Source organism: Ochotona princeps, chromosome 10 (genome assembly GCF_030435755.1).
Source record: "Ochotona princeps isolate mOchPri1 chromosome 10, mOchPri1.hap1, whole genome shotgun sequence".
Lineage (NCBI taxonomy): Eukaryota > Metazoa > Chordata > Mammalia > Lagomorpha > Ochotonidae > Ochotona > Ochotona princeps.
The window spans coordinates 13,780,156-13,803,242 of NC_080841.1; the positions used below are offsets into that span (position 1 = coordinate 13,780,156).

The 23,087-nt window shown below is 42.8% G+C and overlaps 1 protein-coding gene across 5 annotated transcripts in view; it reads left to right on the forward strand.

The window, feature by feature from the left end:
• Nucleotides 1-23,087, forward strand: part of PPP1R12B (protein phosphatase 1 regulatory subunit 12B) — a 202,674-nt gene that overhangs the window by 45,864 nt on the left and 133,723 nt on the right. For all 5 annotated transcript variants that reach the window (XR_009246138.1, XM_004578757.2, XM_058669012.1 and 2 more), the window contains exons 2-8: nucleotides 5,209-5,339; nucleotides 11,360-11,478; nucleotides 15,393-15,552; nucleotides 16,745-16,889; nucleotides 19,199-19,273; nucleotides 21,019-21,098; nucleotides 21,770-21,909. Coding sequence is in view for 4 of the 5 variants with exons in the window: in XM_004578757.2 (XP_004578814.2) it covers nucleotides 5,209-5,339; nucleotides 11,360-11,478; nucleotides 15,393-15,552; nucleotides 16,745-16,889; nucleotides 19,199-19,273; nucleotides 21,019-21,098; nucleotides 21,770-21,909 (850 nt within the window). In the remaining variant the exon portion in view is untranslated. The remainder of the gene's footprint in view (nucleotides 1-5,208; nucleotides 5,340-11,359; nucleotides 11,479-15,392; nucleotides 15,553-16,744; nucleotides 16,890-19,198; nucleotides 19,274-21,018; nucleotides 21,099-21,769; nucleotides 21,910-23,087) is intronic.

Genomic DNA, 23,087 nt, shown 5'->3' on the forward strand with positions numbered 1-23,087 from the left:
TTATAATATACAACCAATTAAGGTCTTTTTCTCTGTTCTGTCTCTCCTTCTCTTGGTAAATCTGCCTTTCCAATAAAAAGAAATAAATCTTTTTAAAAAAGAAAATGTAATGAATCAAAATAACTTACATGTAAAGAAATAAACAGTAATATGTAGTAAAAGTTGATAAACTTAAAATAATTTGAAGAAATGTAGTCTCTGGAGCTGCTTGTTCAAAAAGAGCATGAATGCTGGCTTAAAAAGTTATCTGGTCTCGTGCCTGGCCACAGTGGCTTAGTGGCTAAAGTCTTTGTCTTGAACATGCCGGGATCCATGAGGGCACCAGTTCTAATCCCGGCAGCCCAGCTTCCCATCCAGCTCCCTGCTTGTGGCCTGGGAAAGCAGTCAAGGGCGGCCCAAAGCCTTAGGATCCTGCATCCACATGGGAGACCTGGAGAAGGTTCCTGGTTCCCGGCTTCGGATTGGCTCAGCTCCGGCCGACGTGGTCACTTGGGAAGTGAATCATTGGACGGAAGATCTTCCTCTCTGTATATCTGATCTTCCATTAAAAAATAAATAAATCTGGGGCCCGGCGGCGTGGCTCAGTGGCTCAACTCCTCACCTTGAACGTGCAGAGATCCCATATGGGCGCCTGGTTCTAATCCCGGCAGTTTCTCTTCCCATCCAGTTCCCTGCTTGTGGCCTGGGAAAGCAGTAGAGGACGGCCCAAAGCTTTGGGACACTGCACCCGCATGGGAGACCCGGAAGAGGTTCCTGGCTCCTGGCTTTGGATCGGCGCAGCATCGGCCATTGTGGCTCACTTGGGGAGTGAATCATCAGATGGAAGATCTTCCTCCCTGTCTCTCCTCTCTGTATATCTGACTTTGTAATAAAATAAATAAATCTTTTAAAAAAAAATAAATAAATCTTTTTTTTTTTTTTTTTTTTTTTTTTAAGTTATCTGGTCTCAAGCGGTCAGCATGGAAGGTCTGGCGCAGTAGTCTAGTGGCTAAAGTCCTCACCTTGCATGCTCTGGGATCCCATATGGGCGCCAGTTCTAATCCCGGCCCTGCTTCCCATCCAGCTCCCTGCTTGTGGCCTGAGAAAGCAGTCAAGGACGGCCCAAAGCCTGGGGACCCTGCACCCGCGTGTGAGACCCAGAAGACGCTCTTGGCTTCTGATTGTCTCAGCTCCAGATGTTGTGGCTATTTGGGGAGTGAACCAGCAGATGGGAAGATCTTTCTCATTGTCTCTCCCTTCTCTGTAAATTTGCCTTTCCAATAAAAATAAATCTTTTTAGATGTAAATAAGTCTATAAAAAAAGAAAAGAGAGTGATAACATATTCAGACAGTTGTAGATATGCTTGTGTATTATACAAAACTCCAACAAGTAATCATTTCTATTTTTTTTTTAAGATTTTTTTTAAAGGCGAAGTTACAGAGAGAGGGAGAGAGGACATCTTCCATCTGTTGGTTCACTCCCCAAATGGCCTCAATTGCTGGGGTTGGGTGGGCGTGAAGCCAGGAGCTTCTCAGCTGTCCAGTGTGGATGTAGTAGCACAGGTACTTGGACCATCTTCTGCTGCTTCCCAGGCATGCAACCAGGGAGCTAGATTAGAAATGTAGCTGCTGAAACTTGAACAGGATGCCTGTTTGGGCTGATAGGGTCACAGGTGGCAGCTTAATGTGCTGTACCACCAAAACTGGCTTAATGTGATAATTTCTTAAGAGTTAATTCCAGTGTGGCAGCTGAACCTATGTTAAGGGACTTTTGTTAGTTTGCTACATTAAAACCCATTGGTCTAACTTGTACTTTGAGTGTTTTACTCATGGGTCATTTTCTGTTTGAAAAACACAGGTTCATTGAGCTATGCTGATCTTTTTTAATAATAGTGCAAGCATATTTCATTATACGATGTCAACAAATATCAATTGTTGATCGTCTCACTCTGTTAGGAAAGTATTAGGAATTGTCCTGTTCATGATGGTCGTGATGGTCATTGTATTTCCCAAAATTCCAATTTTTCACTTGAATGATCAAGCTATATCTTTGGCAACAGTTGCCACTCATTTTCTCTGAATTGTTAGGCTTGCTTTGTTCATCATTAAGTCTGAATGCCATAATTTGTTAGTTATCTTTTAAGTAAAAGTAATGTTTTATGAAGCAGTTTATCTTGCAGCTCAAAAAGATACACAAAGTCTCTCTTAGAAACAACTGTTGGGCCCGGCGGCTAAAGTCCTTGCCTTGAAAGCCCCGGGATCCCATGTGGGCGCCAGTTCTAATCCCGGCAGCTCCACTTCCCATCCAGCTCCCTGCTTGTGGCCTGGGAAAGCAGTTAGGACGGCCCAATGCATTGGGACACTGCACCCGAGTGGGAGACCCAGAAGAGGTTCCAGGTTCCCGGCTTCGGATCGGCGTGCACTGGCCTGTTGTGGCTCACTTGGGGAGTGAAACATCGGATGGAAGATCTTCCTCTCTGTCTCTCCTCCTCTGTGTATATCTGGCTGTAATAAAATGAATAAATCTTAAAAAAAAAAAAAGAAACAACTGTTACACTTGTATTTGATCATGTGGAGTATTAAGATTTACATTCAAGAATTAATGTAATTATTTTTACTGTTTCATCAGGGTTGTTCTTTTTTATTTTATTTATTTATTTTTATTGGAAAGACAAATTTATAGCTAGAAGGAGAGACACAGAGAAAAAACTTCCATCCACTGGTTCACTCCCCAAGTTGCCACAACGGCCAGAGCTGAGCTGATCCCAGGAGCGTCTTCTGGGTCTCCCATGTAGGTGCAGGGTCCCAAAGCTTTGGGCCATCCTCAACTGCTTTCCCAGCCCATAAGTAGGGAGCTGGATGGGAAGTGGAGCAGCTGGAACACAAACCAGTGCCCATATGGGATCCCAGAGCATGCAAGGCCAGGACTTTAGCCACTAGGCCACTGTGCTGTGCCCATCAAGGCTATTCTTATGTGAAACTTGGCTTTCAAAAACAGTATATGGTAAAAAAAAAAATATGAGGCTGATAGCATTTTTAAAATTAAATATTTATCTATCTATTTATTTACTTGAAAAGCAGAACTATAGAGAGGAAGAGACAGAGAGAGAGAGAGATCTTGTACCGACTAGTTTACTACCCCAATGACAGGCTGAAGCCAAGAGCCAGGAACTGCAACCTAGTCTCTGTATGGGTGGCAGGAACCTGAGTAGTTGGCCATCTTCTGCTGCTATCCTGGACATGTTAGCAGGAAGCTGGATTGCAAGAGGAACAGCTTGGATTTTAGCTAACACAAATATGGGACACCAGGATTTCAAGCAGTGGCTTAATTCTTTTTGCTAAAGTGCCAGCCCCTTAGCTACAGTTTAAATTTATTATTATTATTATTATTATTATTATTTAGTTTTTTGAAAGAAGAGATTAGCCAACAGATTTTATTTGTTTAAGAATCATTCATTGGGGGGCCCGGCGGCGTGGCCTAGCGGCTATGAAAGCCCCGGGATCCCATATGGGCGCCGGTTCTAATCACGGCAGCCCAGCTTCCCATCCAGCTCCTTGCTTGTGGCCTGGGAAAGCAGTTGAGGACGGCCCAGAGATTTGGGACCCTGCATCCGCGTGGGAGACCCGGAAGAGGTTCCTGGCTCCTGGCTTTGGATCGGCGCAGCACTGGCCGTTGCGGCTCACTTGGGGGGTGAATCATCGGACGAAAGATCTGCCTCTCTGTCTCTCCTCCTCTCTGTACATCTGACTTTTTAATAAAATAAATAAAATAAATAAATCTTTAAAAAAAACAAAGAATCATTCATTTAGACTGTACTATTGTGCCAACATGGGAAAATCTGTCAGGGGGTGGGATCCCAGTCTATACAAAATTGTACCAGAAAATTCAAAAATTCAAAATAAAAATATAATAAAAAATAAATTTAAAAAATAATTCATTTAATTAAAAGTCAGAGTTAGAAAGAGGGAGAGACAGAAAGAGAGAAATCTTCCATCTACTGCTAAATTATTCCCCAGATCACAATGGCTGAAGCCAGGAGTCAGGAGCTTCATCTGGTTCTCCTGTGGGAGGAAGGGGCCCCGAATACTTAAACCACCTTTACACTGCTTTTTCTTTTCTTTTTTCTTTTTTCTTTTTTTTTTTTTTTTTTGCAGGCCATTAGTAAGGTGCTGGATAGGAAGTGGGGCAGTAGGTACTCTATTGCCAACCATATGGGATGCTGCATTGTAGGCTTGTAAGCCTTGCAGGCTTTACCTGCTGTGCCACTACAACACTGCTCCAACAGACAGGATTTTAAAAGATTCATATTCCTTGTTTCAGAACTATGATAATGATAATGTTTTAGAAGCCTTAATAGTGATTAATGTTGATAGCTTGGCCCTCTTTATCTTTTGTATCCTGTTGCTGTGTCAGGATAGCCTTGGTTTTTGGAGATCCCTTCGCTGCTCATGACTGTATTGTTTAGGTTATGGTAGACCTAAGGCCCTCATTCAAAGCTTCTCTGCTTCTCCCTGCTGAATGAGACAGGCAGCAAAGGATCACTAACCATCCCTGACTACAAGCACACTTCACAGTGTTGTTCAAACGCATTCAGAAGATATATTTCTCCCGTTAGAATGTTCCCCTATCCTTTTTCACCAAAGCAAGGGATGCTTAACAATTATAGAAGTTTTAAACTATACCTGTTCAATGAAAAAATTGTATTTAATCCTGACATTGTTTTCTCTTTCTTTCTTCCTTTTTCTCTCTTTCTTTCTCTCTTTCTCTCTCTCTTTCTTTCTTTCTTTCTCTCTTTCTCTCTCTCTCTCTTTTGCTCCTGCCTCCTGCCTCCTGCCTCCTGGCTTTTGCCTGGCTCAGCCCTGCCTGTTGTGGCCATCTGGGAAGTAATCCAGTGGATGGAAGATTTCCCTTGCTCTCTCTCTTCCTGTGTTACTCTGACTTCAAGTAAAGAAATACATCTTCAAATTAAAAAAAAAATTATAAGCAAATCAGTGATTTTTCATGTGCCTTTTTAAAATTATTGAACATATTGTTGAAACAGCTCACTCATTTATAGCACTTCAGAAATCATTTCCACAGTTCTAATGGTACTAGTAGCACTTATACAAGGATAGTTCTATTGTACTTCTAGGCTTAGGAGTCACACCTGGGGCATTTGCATATGCTATGGAGCAGAGCATAGCAGAAATCAGTAAGTACTGAGTGAATGAGCAGCTTTTTCTTTTCAGGCCTGTATTGATGAGAATTTGGACATGGTAAAATTTCTGGTGGAGAACAGAGCCAATGTCAACCAGCAGGACAACGAGGGTTGGACACCACTTCACGCGGCAGCTTCCTGTGGCTATCTCAACATAGCAGAGTGAGTGCGTCTTACAGGGTGGGGTGGGAGTGGGAGCAGTGGCCTTCTCCTGTCTTGGGACTTGGACTTTCAGAAATAGTTATCATCTCTGTCTGTTACAAAATATTGAACCAAGGAATGGATTATTTTTAAGAAATAATGGCAACTATGTTTCATATAGCTCTAAGACCAGTTTTTTAGATTGCTTACATTTTTGCATCATTAATACTTTCTGAGATGTGCAAGGGTGGCTTCTGTCTGGTGCACGGTCTGAGTTGGGTTTCTAAACAGGCATAGGATGGTACATTGTAGGAAGATGTCTTTTTTTTCTAGACTTCTTTATAAATATTTTTAGTGTTATTTATTTTAAAATTTTATTTATTTATTTGAAAGTATGACAGAGGAAGAAAGAGAAAAATCTTTGATTTGCTGATTCACTTCCCAAGTGATCGCAACTGCCAGAGCTGGGCTAGACCAAAGTCATGCTGGCTGTCCCTTTGGGATGCCAGCACCTGCACCATCTTTTGCTACTTTCCTGGGTGCATAAACATGGAGCTGAGACAGGAGCACAGCTGCCAGGACTCATCCGTGGGCCTCAATATGGGACACTGCTGTTGCAAGTGGCAACTTCTTTGTAAAATCTGTGTTTTAAAAAAATTCTGTTTAGTACAGATGAAGGTGGGAAATGCTTTATGTTAATCATAACACATAAGTAGTAGCAGAAGAATGAACCTAAAACATGTGGACAAAGGGCAAGGTAGGTATTGGCAGGTGTTCTCCACATTGGCAGAATGAGTCTGTTTACTGAAATGTATCAGGGGACTAACCTCCATGACAACTAGTGCCTCTCCTCTGGGCAGCAAAACTACATAGTGCCTGGAATATAGGGGCTCTAAATAAACATGTTCCATTCAACCAGGCAGCTTATTTTTAAATGGGATAGAGACTTTGGTGGTTGAACATCTTTGAAAAGAAACTGCTGCGTATATTCTAAATGAGGAAAAATGTAAATTGATGAATTCTGTAATAAATTCATGATATCCTATGGTCCCTTAAAAATCAGATTGCATATTTTAAGGCCATTGTCCATAACATGATTAGAACTCCATTACATTTGTCCTATTCACTTGACAGTCCTATAGGGACCTGAGAATGACTTGCCCCGGAATCTGGTTTGCCCAGATTTCCTGGGGGAACCTGTGTCACTGGGTCTGCTGCAGAGCCAGGCATCCTCAGTGGGAGTTCAGCCAAGGGCAATTCAGAGCCAGAGGAGCCCAAGGGAGCAGGTGGGTTGCTTCTCCGAAAGAGGACGGACCCCAAAGCTAACAGGAATGATCAATGCCATTTTCTTCTGCATTTTCACTCTGTTCTTTGGTTGAAGTCAGTCACCTCCTGACACCCTAAGCTGCCCTCTTCTCAGGGTGCTGGCCTTACTCACTGATATCAGCAATCTGCTATCTGAGAGTCCAGGTGACTCCCTGTGGACGGATTTTCCTGAGCAGATATATCTGAGACTCATTTGTACAGTGTTCTGACCCTCATTGGCGGTTTTTTTTTTTCAGTTATATTTTTTAAAATTTTATTTTATTTTTTATGTTGTTTACGTAGCTGATAAGAATGCAGGCCCATGAGGATCATTGAATAAGGCGAGGAGGGTCAAGGAATCAGGGAAGGTGGGTGAGCCAAGTGCTTCCCATTTTCCTTCTTCCCTGTTCTCCTGTATGGTTATTTATTCAGATGGTATGTTTATGTTAATTGAGCTCTCCAATCTCATTGAATTCATGGATTTCTTTTTTTCCCAAGGGTTCCCCACCCCACCTTTAAAAAAAATTTTTTTTTTAATACTTCTCTAAGGAATAAGGCATGGTTAGACTTTGGATCACTGTGTTGGCATTATCCTTCTTTTTCAGAAACTGAGTAAAAGGTATTACATGGATATTTTACATTTTAATTACGAATAAGAGTATTATTTAGAAGCTATAGATTGACCTAAGGGTAGTATTTAATTTGGCTTTATAGCTTATTGAAATTCCAATATTATCAGAATATATTAAGTACATTGATTAAGTATAATATATATACTTATAGATGTAAGTATATATAAATATATATATAGTATATGTAAGGAAAATGTATAAGGAAAATGTATTATTAATTTTTTAAACTATTTATTTAGTTACAGAGAGATCTTCCTTCCTCTGGTTCACTCCCCAGATGGCTGCAATGCCAGTCTAAAACTAGGAGCCAGGAGCTTCTTACGGGTCTCATACATGCGTGGCAAGGGCTCACACACTTGGACCATTATCCACTGGTTTCCTCAGACCATTAACAGGGAACTAGATCAGAAGTGAAGCTGTTAAAATATAAACTGGTACACCTGGCATCACAGATAGTGGCTTAACTCATTGTGTTATAACACCTCCCTGCAGACTTTAAACAAATGTTTAATGAATGGCTATTTCTGAGCTTTTGGGTAAGTATAAGGATTTCCATGGCCAAAATAGATATTACTGAGTAGGTTGATTTTTATTCTTTTTTTTTTTTAAAGATTTATTTATTTTTTATTGCAAAGTCAGATATACTGAGAAGAGGAGAGACAGAGAGGAAGATCTTCCGTCCAATGATTCACTCCCCAAGTGAGCCACAATGTCCGGTGCTGCGCCGATCCAAAGCCGGGAACCAGGAACCTCTTCCAGGTCTCCCACCTGGGTGCAGGGTCTCAAAGCATTGGGCCGTCCTCAACTGCTTTCCCAGGCCACAAGCAGGGAGCTGGATGGGAAGTGGAGCTGCCGGAATTAGAACCGGCGCCCATATGGGATCCCGGCGCGTTCAAGGTGAGGACTTAAGCCGCTAGGCCACGCCGCCAGGCCCTGATTTTTATTCTTGATTCGGTGCAAGTGCAAGCCTTGAGATTTTTGCTGTTTTTTCCCCTAAAACTGGAGAAAATGGGAAAATAGAGAGCCAGCTTATTTTCAGGAAACAAATGTTCTTGTTCGTGAGCTTAAAATTTAAAAGCGTACCAGAAAAGGACAAAGCAGGGACCTGGGTATCCCCATGATATTGTGCCTTATCCAGTGGGGGATTGAACAGATGTTAGAACAGAGTGGGCAAGATGTATCATTTAATTTAAACAATGGTTATGGAGTGCCAGGAGAAAATGTCAGGGCACTGGGGTAATAGGGAACAAGACAATTGTTACCCTCAAGTAGCTTCCAGTGTTGGAGTAGTTACAGCAAGGTACAGTGTACGTCATGACAGAAGACCAGAGCTAGTGCTGGGAAGCAAGGAAGGTGGTCAGGTTTTAAGGAAGGGAGAAAGAGAATCTAGTTAATGAGAACAAGCCAGGGCCTCATGAAGGACAGGCATTTTACATGGGCCAGACAGATGTGACAGCTGCCCACAAGAGCAAAGAGAAGAGAGGGCTGTGCTTGGAAATAATAAGTTGTTCAGTTTGATTAGAATATAGAATACAGTTGAATTCAACAACACTTGTTGAGTGCTTATTATGTGTGTTGCATTTTGACTTTACAAGGTGGAGGACATGTGGTTCAATGTTTCTTTGACCCAAGGGAGAATTAGAAGAGCTACTGAACATATAGATGGGAAGGAGAAATTAGGGGACAAAATCTGAGAGGCTCCCAGAAGATTCATGATTGCAAAAGAAAAAAACCATACTTTGCTTTCAAAGTTGAATTTACTTACAGCTCTGTTTTTCCACAAACTTTTGAAAGTGCCTGTACGCTGGTACTTCATGGAATTCAGACTAGAGATTGAGTTAATCTAGGAATTGAAAAAGATGTGTCATTATCTGAGACTGTGAGAGAAGAAAGGGCATAGTTAATTGTGCATGTCTTTGAGTTTTTTCTTTTTGGAATTGATCTGTAAATTTTTATTGAGGTCCTGTTATACAGTTGCTAGGCGCCAAGAAAGCAAAAACAGTCTTAATCTAATCATTGTTGATTGTTTTTCCTCTGCCAACTCTTGGAAGGCAAGTGTGCCATCTATTGACTAACTCTTTTGAAAAATGTACATTGTCTAGAGAGTGGATCCTTGAACTTAAAAGAAACCAATAAATGTTTATTGAATTGTTGAATCTATGGAAGCCTAATTCAGCTCATTTTCCTTTCCCCTTTAACTACTCATGATCATTTGGTAAAGTCCCCAGTGTTGTATCGTGACATGGAGAAAATGAACTAGACACAAAGTCAGAAGGCTGGATCAGGGACTAGTATTTTAGTGTAGTAGGTAAAACTGCCACCAGCAGCATGGGCAATTCATATGGGTGTTGATTCCTATCCCAGCTCCTCCACTTCTGATCCAGCTTCTTGCTAATGGCCTGGAAAAAGCAGAAAATGGCTTATGTGTTTGGGCTCCTGCCACCAACATGGGAGATCTGGAAGAAGCTCCTAGCTCCTGTCATTGTCTGGCCCAGCCCCGAGTGTAAACCAGTGCATGAAAGAGTTCTCTTTCTCTGTGTCTCTTCCTCTAGCTGACTTTCAGATAAGTACATTAAATTAAAAAAAAACAGAAGAAAAAAAAAAAAAGAAAAACTGGGTCTACCTCCTCTCCCACTTCCCAGTTCCTCGATTTTTTGAGAAAATTACTTACTATATGAGCTTCAGTTTTTTAAAGTAGATAATAGTACCCATATAACCTACTTCAAACTGATACCTAAGACTTATAATACAATTTTTTGTGAAAGCATTTTAAATATAAAAAAGAACCACGTGGGCCCGGTGCAGTAGCTAGCAGCTAAAGTCCTTGCCTTGCGTGCGCCGGGATCTCATATGGCTGCCAGTTCGTGTCCTTGCAGCCCTGCTTCCCATCCAGCTCCCTGCTTGTGCCTAGGAAAGCAGTTGAGGACAGGCCAAAGTCTTGGGACTCTACACCATCATGAGAGACCTGGAAGAGGCTCCTGGCTCCTAACTGGTTTGTCACAGTTCTGGCCATTGTAGCTGCTTGGGGAGTGAATCATTGGACAGATGATCTTCCTCTCTGCCCCTGCTCCTCTCTGTATATCTGACTTTTCAATAAAAGTAAATAAATCTTTGAAAAAAAAGGACCATGTAAAGTCCTTTTTTTTAGATTATCAAACCTTTCTTGTTTTTTAAAATTCACTAGAGAAGGTTTCTTTTTTAGGATCAAGTATTCTGTTTGGGGTTAGAATCTATGTAGAGGTGAATTTTTGACCCTTACCCCATAGACGAGTGCTTGAACTGGAGTCCAACTTCCTGCTGATGTAAACTGGAGGAGGCACGAGGTGAAGGCTAAGGAGATGGGTTCCAGTCTCACCTGGAGGGTCTGGACTGAGATCCCAGCTCCCAGCTTCGTCTGGCCTACAGACACTCTGGCATTTGGGAAATGATCCAGCAGATTAAAAACCCTGTCGATCTTTCTTCCTGAAAATAAATAAAGTTTATTTATTATTTTGATGTTTATTTGGTAATTTAGTTCCTTTTAGAGTGTAAGAGATTTCATGTGGATGGCTAGTTGAAGGGAGAGTTTTGTGGGAGCATAACGTAAGTGTATGTATACAAATTCTAATGTGCGCTTTCCTTTTTTCTTTGTACCCATAACACTACTTAATAAATTCTCATGTGACATTGAAAACATTTTTCATAAAAGTTGCTTGTTTATATAGCTTCTGGGACTCCTTCATACTTAACATTATAAATTCAGTAAGACCTTTTGGGAAATCTGTGTGGATGCCCGGGATGGTAGGTGAGTTCTAAGGGCTATCTGCCTTCCCTGTATATTTAGAAAATGTCTTGCTGTGTTCTTAAAGCCAGAGTAGAGCTTATGAATATGAGTGTGAAAGAAATACTGTTTTATGGCATTGTTTTTGTCAGAAAGTAGAGAAGTCTGCAGTCCTAATTCATGAAGGCTAATAGAGTTAGAAATTAACATGGAATACTTTACCTGGGGTCATATATTAAAACCCCCAATTAGAGGGCTTATACTATTCTGAACCCTAGATGCATGACTGTAAATTGCTGCTATATTGACAGAGGTAATACTGATGCTGAGTCTTGTCTGCACAGATATTTCCTTAACCATGGAGCCAGTGTGGGCATTGTGAACAGTGAAGGCGAAGTCCCCTCTGACCTTGCCGAAGAGCCTGCCATGAAGGATCTCCTCCTAGAGCAAGTGAAGAAGCAAGGTAACCTGGCAACTGGATGGGCTAGGGGAGACTCTTAGACATTGCCGCTCACAGAAAGCAGTCCATCTGCTGTGTACAGCTTTTGATTATCATATGACAGAAGATTAGATCTGACTACCTGGTATTAGTCATCAATTACCAACATTGTATATCCTCTTAACTCACAAGACAAGCCAGATATCAAAAGTATGACCAACTCTTCCTTGTTTTTGTCATTCTGAGACTGCATGCTTGTCACAAAATTAGGAGTGATTTGATCATGAACATGAGCATTTCTTACTCTGCATGTATTTGGTATTGCGTTTTACTATACATTGCAGAGTGACTTTACATTTTGATGAGAGATAACAGTCATGCTGGTGAAGATACTTATTATAACATTTGAAATGATCTTTAACCATACTAACCATGAAAATTATTCTGGTAGTATGTTAGGAGAGGAAGCTAACTTAGAAGACTACAGGGGCCGGCGCAGTGGCCTAGCAGCTAAAGTCCTCGCCTTGAACACGCCCTGGGATCCCATACAGGTGTCAGTTCTAATCCCAGCCATCCTGCTTCCCATCCAGCTCTCTGCTTTTGGCCTGGGAAAGTAGTCAAGGACGGCCCAAGGCCTTGGGACCCTGCACTAGCGTGGGAGACCTGGAAGAAGCTCCTGGCTTTGGATCGGCACAGCACCAGCTGTTGTGGTCACTTTGGGAGTGAATCATTGGACAAAAGATCTACCTGTCTGTCTCTCCTCCTCTCTGTATATCTGAGTTTGCAATTAAAAAAAACAAAAAAGAAGGCTATGGAAACTGACATCATGGTGTAGGGTGTTAAGCTGCTGCCTACAATGCTGGCATCCCTTATGAGTGGCCATTCAAGTCCTGCCCATTCAAGAAAGTGGCTGCTCCACTTTCCATCCAGCCCCTTGCTAATGCTCCTGGGAAAACAGTGAAAGTTGACCGGAGTTCTTGGGCTCCAGCAACTACATGGGAGACTTGCACCTTGCTTCAGCCTGGCCCAGCCCTGGCCATTTAAGCTATCTGAGGAGTGAATTAGAGGATTAAAGATCTCTCAGTGTCTCTTCTTATCTCTGTAATTCTACCTCTCAAAAAAATAAATAAAAATTTTAAAAAGATTTTATTTATTTTTTTATTTTTGTTGGAAAGGCAGATTTACAGAGAGAAGAAGAGAGAAAGATCTTCTGTACACTGTTCATTCCCCAAGTGGCCACAGAGGCTGGAGCTGAGCCAGGAGCTTCTTCTGGGTTTCCCATGTGGGTGCAGGGGGTTAAGCACTCAAGGCATCTTCGACTGCTTTCCCAAATGGCATGATGATGCCAGGAAGCTGGGTCAGAAGTGGAGCAGCCAGGATTTGAACCAGCATGTATATGGAATGCCAGTGTTGCAGGCAGTGGGTTTGCTTGCTACACGTCATGGTGCCAGCCCCTTCAGAGAGGTTTTTTGTTGTTGTTGTTTGTTTTTGTGGGTTTTTTTGTTTTGTTTTGTTTTGTTTGGAAAGGCATATATACAGAGAGGAGGAGAGACAGAGAGGGAGGAAGATCTTCCATCTGATGATTCACTCCCCAAGTGGCTGCAATGGCCAGTGCTGAGCTGATCCTAAGCTGGGAGCCCAGAGCTTCTTCTGGATCTCCCATGCGGGTGCAGGATCCCGAGGTTTGGGGCCTGTCCTCAACTGCTTTCCCAGGCCACAAGCAGAGAGCTGGATGGGAAGTAGGGCTGCAGGGACATGAATTGGTGCCCCTATGGGATCCTGGCGCATTCAGGGCGAGGACTTTAGCTGCTAGGTATTGCGCTGGGCTCTAGGGAGTTTTTTGAATTACCTGTTTATATTCTAAAAATACTTATTTTTATCTAGTTTTGGAATAGTTAATTTCTAAAAATGGAGTAGTACTTTCCTGCTGGAGATCTCTGGGTTCTTTTTAATGAAAAAAAAAAAAGTCTGTGGTTAACACCAAGTAGAGAGCAGGGAAAGCAGGCTTAGGAAGTCTTCTAAAACCATAACAGAACTATCAGGAAATTGTGATTGTTTTTAGTCTTTCTGCTAAATTACCTTGGCAGGATTTAGCTCCAGTAGCCTTTCTGATATGCTTTGTGAAAGTCAGAGTCAAAGGCATGCTCGTTTGCCTGCATGTCTTCCAAAGCTACTTTGGTTTTACAACAGCAGAAGTGAGTAGTTGTGATAAACTGGATAACCTTCGAAGCTGAAAATATTTAATATCTTGCCATTTATGGAAGGTATGCCAACTCTCCCTTAAATAATGATGTTCTAGGTCAGTAATTGCTGAATTTTACTGTCTTCTGTGTGTGATCTTTGAGGCCTCTTGAATTGTTTTATGCTTAGTATTCCAAGTACCACTTGATTTTGTCCCATAAGATTTGCTTTACAATTTATAAATAATTTATTTTTTAACAAACAGGAATTCAAAAAATTAGTTTTGAGAAGCTGCATTTCTGTCTTCATTGCAGTAATCTGTGCATAGAGTTCTGGTGTTTTCTAAATTGGTTACCTCATGACCACATCTCCCCAGACCAGATAATACTTAAATAGTTCATAAGCTCAAATTTAGGAGCTGAATGGAGCACACCAAAAACAGATGCAGATTGCTAGTGACTGTAAAACTGCTTAAATACGTATGTTTGTGTTTGTGACTTTTCCTTATTTTAGATAATAAAAAATACCTGACTTCACTCCCTCTATACTGGCCAGATGTTGAAGAGTAGTTGGCTAAAGGAAGGAATTCTTAGAGTTGCTCGATATGCTTACTTGGTTATTTAATTGGCAAAGTGGCTGAGAGAATTTCCCATACACTGGTTCATCTCCCAGATGGGGGGGTGGTCCAAAGCCAGGAGTTTCATCCCGGTCTCCCACGTTGGAACAGGGGTTCAGGAGCTTGAGCCATCCCCCATTGCTTTTCCAGGCACATCAGCAGGGGACTGGATGGAAAGTGGTACAGCTGGGATTTGAACCAGCCCCCATAGGGAAGGCTGATGCCTCAGGAAGAGCCTTTATGTCCTATACCACAGTGGCAGTCTACAGAGTGTCTTTTTACCTGCATGTGAAAATGAAGTTTAGAGGTAGTTCACAAAATTTTTGATGCCAATCATACTTCAGAGTAAACTGAAAGACAGCACAGAGTGACCTAGGATATCAGAGTTCTTTGGCAGCCCTTTCGCTAATGTGTTTTGTTATCCTGGGCAAGACACCTTATCTGTTAAGTAGAGATAGAAATGTCTGTTATATTTACTATAGAGAATAACTGGGAAATTGAGATCGTGTAATATCTGAAAGGACTTTGAAGTTAGCACCAGCACAATGGCTCAATTGGCTAGTCTTCAACCTGTAAGCACTGGCATCCTCTGTGGGATGCCATGTGGCTGCTCCACTTTCCACCCAGCTTCCTGCATACAACCTGGGAAAGCAACGGAGGATGGGACAAAGCCTTGGGATCCTGTGTCTGCATGGGGGACCTGAAAGAAGTTCCTGGCTCCTGGCTATGATTGTCTCAGCCATCTGGAGAGTGAACTAACAGTTGGATGTTCTTTCTGTCTCGCCTCTCTGTAAATCTGCCTTTTAACAAAATGACTTCAATGTCTGTAGCTTTGTACAAATATCGTAATGTGAAAACAATGTTCTGTTCTTCTTTGTGTTCTGTTGAAAACAGTTTTAGGTTGTTCTCTCAATGGATCAGCATCACAATAATATCTAGCCTTTTCATTTTGTTCTGGTAAAACCAGCAATGTGTATATAGCTGCCATTGCTCTTCTAATTTTGCTGCATACCCAACTTTATAAGGAATAAGCTATTGTTTGTGATTGTTTTCATGATGCGTTTTGAGTATAAGGACAGTGTACTGTCTGGTTTCTGTGGAGCATTAGTAATGCTGGCTGTCTGGTACGTACCTCATGTAGGAGTTGACCTGGAGCAGTCAAGAAAAGAAGAGGAGCAGCAGATGTTGCAGGATGCACGCCAGTGGCTCAATAGTGGGAAAGTAGAAGACGTGAGGCAGGCTCGCTCTGGGGCCACTGCACTCCACGTGGCTGCTGCCAAAGGCTATGCTGAAGTACTCAGGTATTGTCCTTGTACATCAGTGAGGGATTTGGGGAGCAAGTGGTGAATTAGGTCTTCAACAATGGCATGTTTCCTTTGTTGCTGGTTTCTTCTCTAATTACTCAGTCTTTGCTCACATTTTCCTGACATTCTTTCAATGGTTGGTCTGCTGCCCTGCTGCCATTCCTTTGGCTTGTACTGAATCAGAATCAGTGAATCAGAATCCCCAGGCCTAAGAGGTGGCTTCTCTGCTCCTGTTCCAGCACTGTGCATTTGTCCTTTGTGTCTCTGCAGCTACCTCCTCTTCTGACCTGAAATACAGGACAGACTTGACCTCATTGTGTTGCTTTTTGACTGCAGTGGGTTCTTTGGGCTCTCATATTGGATTAATTGTGTAGATCTTAAGTGTCCAGCTAAAGTTTGGTAGTCAAACTTATTTGAAGGATTGTGACTCTACTGCCTGATTCCATTTCTCCTGCCATGTATGCATGCTTTTTGCAGTATTTGGTGCCTAATGGTGATAGGCTTTCTCAAATGGATGGCATTGAACTCTTGCAGTGCCTTATAGGCCACATACCCTGCGGTTTCTCGTGGGTGTGGCAGCATACTGATCTCGTGCTGAGTTCAATTCCTAGAAAGTGTCTGGAGGCCCTTAATAAAGGTAACCCCAAGCAACCCATTACAGTGGGGCTTCAAGATTCATGTCTTTCCTCTTCCCGGCCTACACGTTGGGTTATAGTCTTAGTAAGAAGCCTATGTAAATGCTTCTGCAGAGTTGGAGAATGTTTGAAAGTCCACAAAAAAGGATGTCCTGGAAAGATTAACCAAGCAGAAAAATGCTAAGGTGCTCTGAAGAGAATCGAATCCTCATTTTATAGTTATTTCCTCCCTGCACTGTAATGGAATTGTGATTTGGCTAATCAAAATTGACTAGTTAATCTTGGACACACACCTTTCCATGCACTCTCCTTATATGGGTAACGTGGATATGCATAAGAAATTTCTAAGCTGTGGCACAGGGTTCGTAAAGATCATCTCTGATTGGTGCTCAAAGCAACGACCATGAAACTTGAGCTGTGCTTTCTGGGGTGGAAATAATCATAGAAACCCTGTGGTTTAACGCCAAAAATGAAATACCAAGTGGTGATTGTTTATTTGGCAGAAAACTACACTACAAAGCAAATAAATGTCCTATTCGGGGTTTTCTGCCTAGGCTCCTGATTCAGGCTGGCTGTGAACTCAACGTTCAGGATCATGACGGCTGGACACCCCTGCATGCGGCTGCACACTGGGGAGTCAAGGAGGCCTGCTCCATCCTGGCGGAGGCCCTCTGTGACATGGATGTTCGGAACAAGCTGGTCAGTGAGTCTCCCCTGCCTGAAGCGCAGTAGGAGTGGAGGGTCTGAGAACCAGAGGCTTAAAGCCTCTGCTCAGTGGCCAGACTGACCTCCCAGTGGAAGCTGGGATGTTGCCCCCTACTTTCCCACCCTTGCCCCCAGTGTCAACCCAGATAGATTTTCCAAGTAAAGTCACATTTCCCTGACCTAGTCTTCTGATTCTGTTTATGTTGAAGTCTCAAAAAAAAAAAAAAAAAAAAAAAAAAGGAAAAGGAAAAAAAAAAGATATTTGCCCATCGGCAAAAATTGGTTTTGAAGGGGTTCGAGGTTGCTGTGTCTCCCACAGGGGTGGGCCCGATAGAAAATCATTTGGTCTGGCTCTGTCAAGGAAACTGTTGTGGAACTCAAAATTCACTAAGTCTATGGTAGACTAATTTTTTTTTTAAGATTTATTTATTTTATTACAAAGTCAGATATACAGAGGGGAGGAGAGACATAGAAGAAGATCTTCCGTCCAATGATTCACTCCCCAACTGAGCCGCAACTGCCAGTGGGCCAATCCGGTGCCGGGAACCAGGAACCTCTTCCAGGTCTCCCACGCGGATGCAGGGTCCCAAAGCATTGGGCTGTCCTCGACTGCTTTCCCAGGCCACAAGCAGAGAGCTGGATGGGAAGGGGAGCTGCCGGAATTAGAACCGGTGCCCATATGGGATCCCGGGGCGTTCAAGGTGAGAACTTAAGCTGCTAGGCCACGCCGCCAGGCCCAGTAGACTAATTTTTAAGTTCATAATTTTGTGTTGGTTGTGAATGAGATAAATATCCAAATGACAGAAAAATTTTTCCACCCTTAGGAGAGAAATAAAACCTTCTTTAAAAATTTATTTTTTGGGCCCGGTGGCGTGGCCTAGCGGCTCAAGTCCTCACCTTGAAACCCCCAGGATCCCATGTGGACGCTGGTTCTAATTCCGGCGGCTCCACTTCCCATCCAGCTCCCTGCTTGTGGCCTGGGAAAGCAGTTGAGGACGGCCCAATGCTTTGGGACCCTGCACCCCCGTGGGAGACCCGGAGGAGGTTCCTGGTTCCCGGCTTTGGATCGGCACAGCACCGGCCATTGTGGCTCACTTGGGGAGTGAATCATCGGACGGAAGATCTTCCTCTCTGTTTCTCCATCCTCTCTGTATATCTGACTTTGTAAAAAAAAAAAAAAATTATTTATTTTTATTTAAAAGGCAGATTTATGGAAAGAAGAAGAGACAGAGAAAGAGAGAGAGAGGTCTCTCATCCATTGGTTCACTCCTCAAATGGTTGCAGTGGCCAGAGCTGAGCCAATCTGAAACCAGGAGCCTGAAACTTCTTTCCAGGTCTCCCGCATAGGTGCAGGAGCTCAAGGATTTGAGCCATCTTCCACTGCTTTCCTAGGTCATAAACAGGAAGTTGGATAGGAAGCGGAACAGCTGGGACATTAACCAGCAGCTATATGGGATGCCAGAGCCATAAGCAGAGGATTAACCTATTATGCCACCATGCTGGTCCCAATTCAAAGCCTTTTAGAAAAAACTTTTTTTTTTTTAGAAGGAAAATATTTGTTTTCTTTATTTGAAAGGCAGAGAAATATGCGTGTACACACACACACACACACACACACACGCAGAGGCAGAGATCTTTTATCTGCAGAGTAATTCTCTGAATGGCTGTAATAGCCAGATCCTCTGCCAGGTCAAAGCCAGGAGCCTGGTCTCCCACAGTGGATCTAAGTCCTTTACTGTGTTCCATTGCCTTTCCAGGTGATTAGTGGGAAGTAACAGTTTAGCCCAGTGCATCACAACACCAGGTGGCAAACTCCTCTTGATTCTGAATCTGCAGGTCAAGGTCCTTATCTGTACCCATGTTTTCTAAAAGGCTAACTCCTATTATGTGCCCTTCTTTCACCTAGAGGAAATAGTTCGTGTGACATGATATTTAGCACACATGTGTCTTGGAAACTCCCTCTGGGTTCTTTAGGGGCCCCATGTTGAACTTACAGATATTAAGGCCATTTTAGAACAGATACAAGTAGAGGTTTCACTTGATTATTTGGGAAGAATCCATAAGCACTAGAAGTGAATGTTGATTTCCTCAAGTTGTTTTATAAAGTATGAAAGTGTGTATTTAAAGGATTTGCTGTTTCGCAGTGTTTTCTGTGTGGTAATTGATGGTGTTATCTTAACAGAAGAGAGATGAGTTAGGGAAAGGCGATCATTGAGGTCAAAGGCAGAAAGTGGGTGTAGAATGACTCTCTGACAGGTCTGCGTTTGTTTCCAGTCAGTCATGGTGCCCCTTTTCTCTGCCAGGGCCAGACACCATTTGACGTGGCTGATGAGGGTCTTGTGGAGCACTTGGAAATGCTCCAGAAGAAGCAGAATGTGGTGAGTCCTGGTTGCTAATTTGGAAACTTTTCTAACAGCTTGCAGTCCATACCAGATATCTCAGTCACTTGCTTGAGCTATGTCTGCCGAGAATGCAAATGGACAGATCTGCATTCCGGAAGCGTTGATTGCTTGCTGTGAGAGCAGTAAACAGTCTGTTAACAGAAGGTATCCCAGAAATCATTGTTGCTGAAGTTGGCTCACTGTGAGATAAGGTAGCCTTCAGATAGACGAAAGTGAAAAACAGTAACAGAGACCTAATAATTACCTTTGAATTCTAGAAAATGAATGTGGTATGTCCAGAGATTTTTTTTTTTTATCAAATAAAAAGTATCAGAGTAAGGAATACCTCATACTTTTTTTCTTATTGACCCAAAGGATATCTTTAAAGTTTGTTGGTTGCATAGAGGGATACGTTGCTTTCTTAGGAAACACACAACACTGGCATTTTGTATTGGACAGGACTTGGTCAGTGATTTATATTTATTCCAGAATCACAAAACATGCAAAGTTCAGTCCTCTTCTCTCCTGCTTGCTTTACACTGTGTGTTTTGTTGCATGTGCTCTTCTGCTTGGTCTAGTCCTACACAGCTGCAGACGCATGATACCAGATAGCCTACAGACTGGGAAACTCACCCAGTGTGCAGCTGAAGAATGGATGTGTTACTTTTTTAAAAAAAGATTTATTTATTTTTATTGCAAAGTCAGATATACAGAGAGGAAGATTTTCTGTCCATTGATTCACTCCCCAAGCGGCCACATTGGCTGGTACTGCGCCAATCCGAAGCCAGGAGCCAGGAACTTCTTCCAGGTCTCCCAAGTGGGTGCAGGGTCCCAAGGCTTTGGGTCATTCTCAACTGCATTCCCAGGTCACAAGCAGGGAGCTAGACGGGAAGTAGAGCTTCTGGGATTAGAACTGGCGCCCATATGGGATCCTGGTGCATTTAAGGTGAGGACTTTAGCCACTAGGCCACAACACTGGCCCCTACTTTTTTTTTTTTTTTTTTAAGATATATTTCTTTATTTGGAAAGCAGAGCAGTGGAGGAAGAAGAAGTGGAAAATGAGAGAGAGGCAGAGAGCGTGCTCCTCCATCTGCTGGTTTACTTTAGAGATGGTCTGGCCAAAGTCACAGGTGACAGGGGCCCAAGTACTCAGGCCATCTGACCCTGCTTTCTCATATATATTGGCAGCAGAAGCTGGATCAGAAGTGTAGTAGATGATACTTGAACTGATGTTCAAATATGGGGTCCCAGTGTAGCAAGCAGTGGCTTAAGATGCTATGCCACAACACCAACCCTATTAGGTTGTTCTTGCTTCCCATAAATGGTAGTTTGAGTGAGGGGAAAAGATCATTGACAGTAGACTTGCACTGGTGGTCTGATATGGGGTGTCAGCATTGCAAGTAGTGGTCTAACTTACAGTGCCACAACACTCCCCAGAAATTGTCTTTGACATTTCCTCTTGCTTTCTGTCATTTGTAAGCTAAGCTCCCCTGAGGGATGGGTTTGTATAGTTAATAGGGCAGTGTTGTTGAAGCTTTACCACCACTGTTTTTCCGCTTCTGTGTTGGATAAGGATTTTTTCTGTCTTGCTAAGGAGGTCCAACTGATACATTTCTTTTTCAGTTCACTCTGTGACACAGGTCCTACCTTCTGAATCATAGCCATTTTTGGTTCTTTCTAGTACTGCTCGTTTTTCACCAGTAGTCAATTTCTTCCTTTGTCTCTGTTTTCTCAATTTCCAGCTTCGAAGCGAGAAAGAGACACGGAATAAACTCATTGAGTCAGATCTGAACAGCAAGTTGCAGAGTGGACTCTTTAAGAAGTAAGACATTTAGGCTTGGGAAATGAGATGAGCTTTACTGTGCATAGATGCCATACTTAACTTGGGAAATTTACACAATCAAAGAACTTTGTGTTTGATTTTAGCCTAATGATCTTTAAACATGTGAAAACTTTTTCAGAGTAAGGAGGTGGTATTGCTGGGGGAGGAGAGCAGAGGATACTAAAGATGATTAATTATGTTAAAAGTTAGTGGAGATGGCCTGCGAGATTCCTTTCCACCCAGCGTAAGAGTTCTCAGCCTCCTTACTTCTTGTCAGTTCTGTGAGTTCAAGGACTGAGTCAGTCTTGTTTACCAGTGTATAGTACCACACCCAATTCCTGATATCTAATGAGTTCTCCGTAACATTTCTTCAATGATTTTTCAACAATATTTATCTGTTCTGTCATCATCAAAGTTTGCAGCTTTCCCTTTTCTAATGTACCACGGAGTCCATATTTCCTTGAGTCACACCCTGGAATGAAATGCCAATCTGCAGTTCACAGAAACCCAGGGTTTAGAGAAATACACAGCTGTATAGAAGCCCTCCAGTCTCTTTCTGCTACGCCCTCTGTGTAGGCTTATGGACTTGTTCCCTTTATGACATCTGATTGCCAGTGAGTGAATTGGTGTGTCCCTTCTGAATGACCCTCCAACTGTCATCTTTAATTCAGCAAGGAGAAGCTGCTTTACGAGGAGGAGCCCCCCAAGTCTCAGGACACAGAGGAGGAAAACAAAGAATCCAGCAGCTCCAGCTCAGAGGAGGAGGAGGGTGAAGATGAAGCTTCGGAATCAGAAAATGAGAAGGAGGCAGGTAATGCAAGGATGTTTATAGCAAAGGTTCTCGATTTTCATAGTGTGAAGAGATCACTGCTTGTGAGAGAGCAAGCTGGGTCTCTCTGGGCTTCCAAGAGGACTTGAAATTCTGCTTTTCAAGGACAAGCTGTTCTAGTGACAACTTGGTTGTAAACATGTGAAGTATGTCACAACATCTGTCAGTTGCTGTTTAGCCATATGATAAGGTGCACAAAGAATTTCTTCTGCAAGGGAGCCAACTTTCCCAGCCTTAGGGTGGTAGGTGGCTTAGAGACCAGATTCCAAAAACTCCAGTGTGCCTCGAGGCACAGAAAGTGAGATCTTGCAGATCCGCTTTTGGTTAAATACTTCTGTTTATTTTTGCTTTATTTTAAAGATTTATTTATTTTTATTGGAAAGGCAGATTTACAGAGAGGAGAGAATGATTTTCCATCCCTGATTCACTCCCCAAATGACCTCAACAACTAGAGCTGAGCTGATTCAAAGTAGGGAGCCAGGAGCTTCTTCTGGGTCTCCCACGTGGGTGCGGGGTCCCAAGCCTTTGGGCCATCCTTGACTGCTTTCCCAGGCCACAAGCAGAGGGAGCTGGATGGGAAGTGGAGCAGTTGAGACATGAACCAGTGCCCATATGGAATCCTGGCACATGCAAGGGGTGGATTAGCTACTTGAGCCATCAGAGCAAGCAGTGCTCAAATACTTTTAATCAACAGGTTTTAGATTTGTCTGATCCTGTGAAGAGTCTGTAAATCTTTCAGTTTTTTTTCTAATGTAAAGTTCCTTGCATTCCTGGGTGAGGAGTTGAGGACAATGCCAGGTTGCATTTAGCAGGGATCCCCAGAGAAACTTCATCTGAGGTAATCACAGACCTGATTTTTGTGTGTACAGTACAGGGTCTGGCACAGTCCGTCGCCCCAATCAGCTTATGCTTATGCTGGTGGTTGCAATTGCTGGGTCAGTTCTGTTTCCAGCCCTGTCTTCCATGTGAACCAATGGATGTTGCAGTCCAGCCCAATCCTGCCCACTTCATACTCGGCCCTCACCAAACAGCTGGAACTGCAGCCTAGTTGGGGCAACTTCCCGTAACCCCCACCATACCTGCCCGCTACCCTGGTTCCCATGCATCATAAGCAGCTCCTGAGGACTCAGGCAGAAACCTTAACAGTGAGTAAGGTAGTC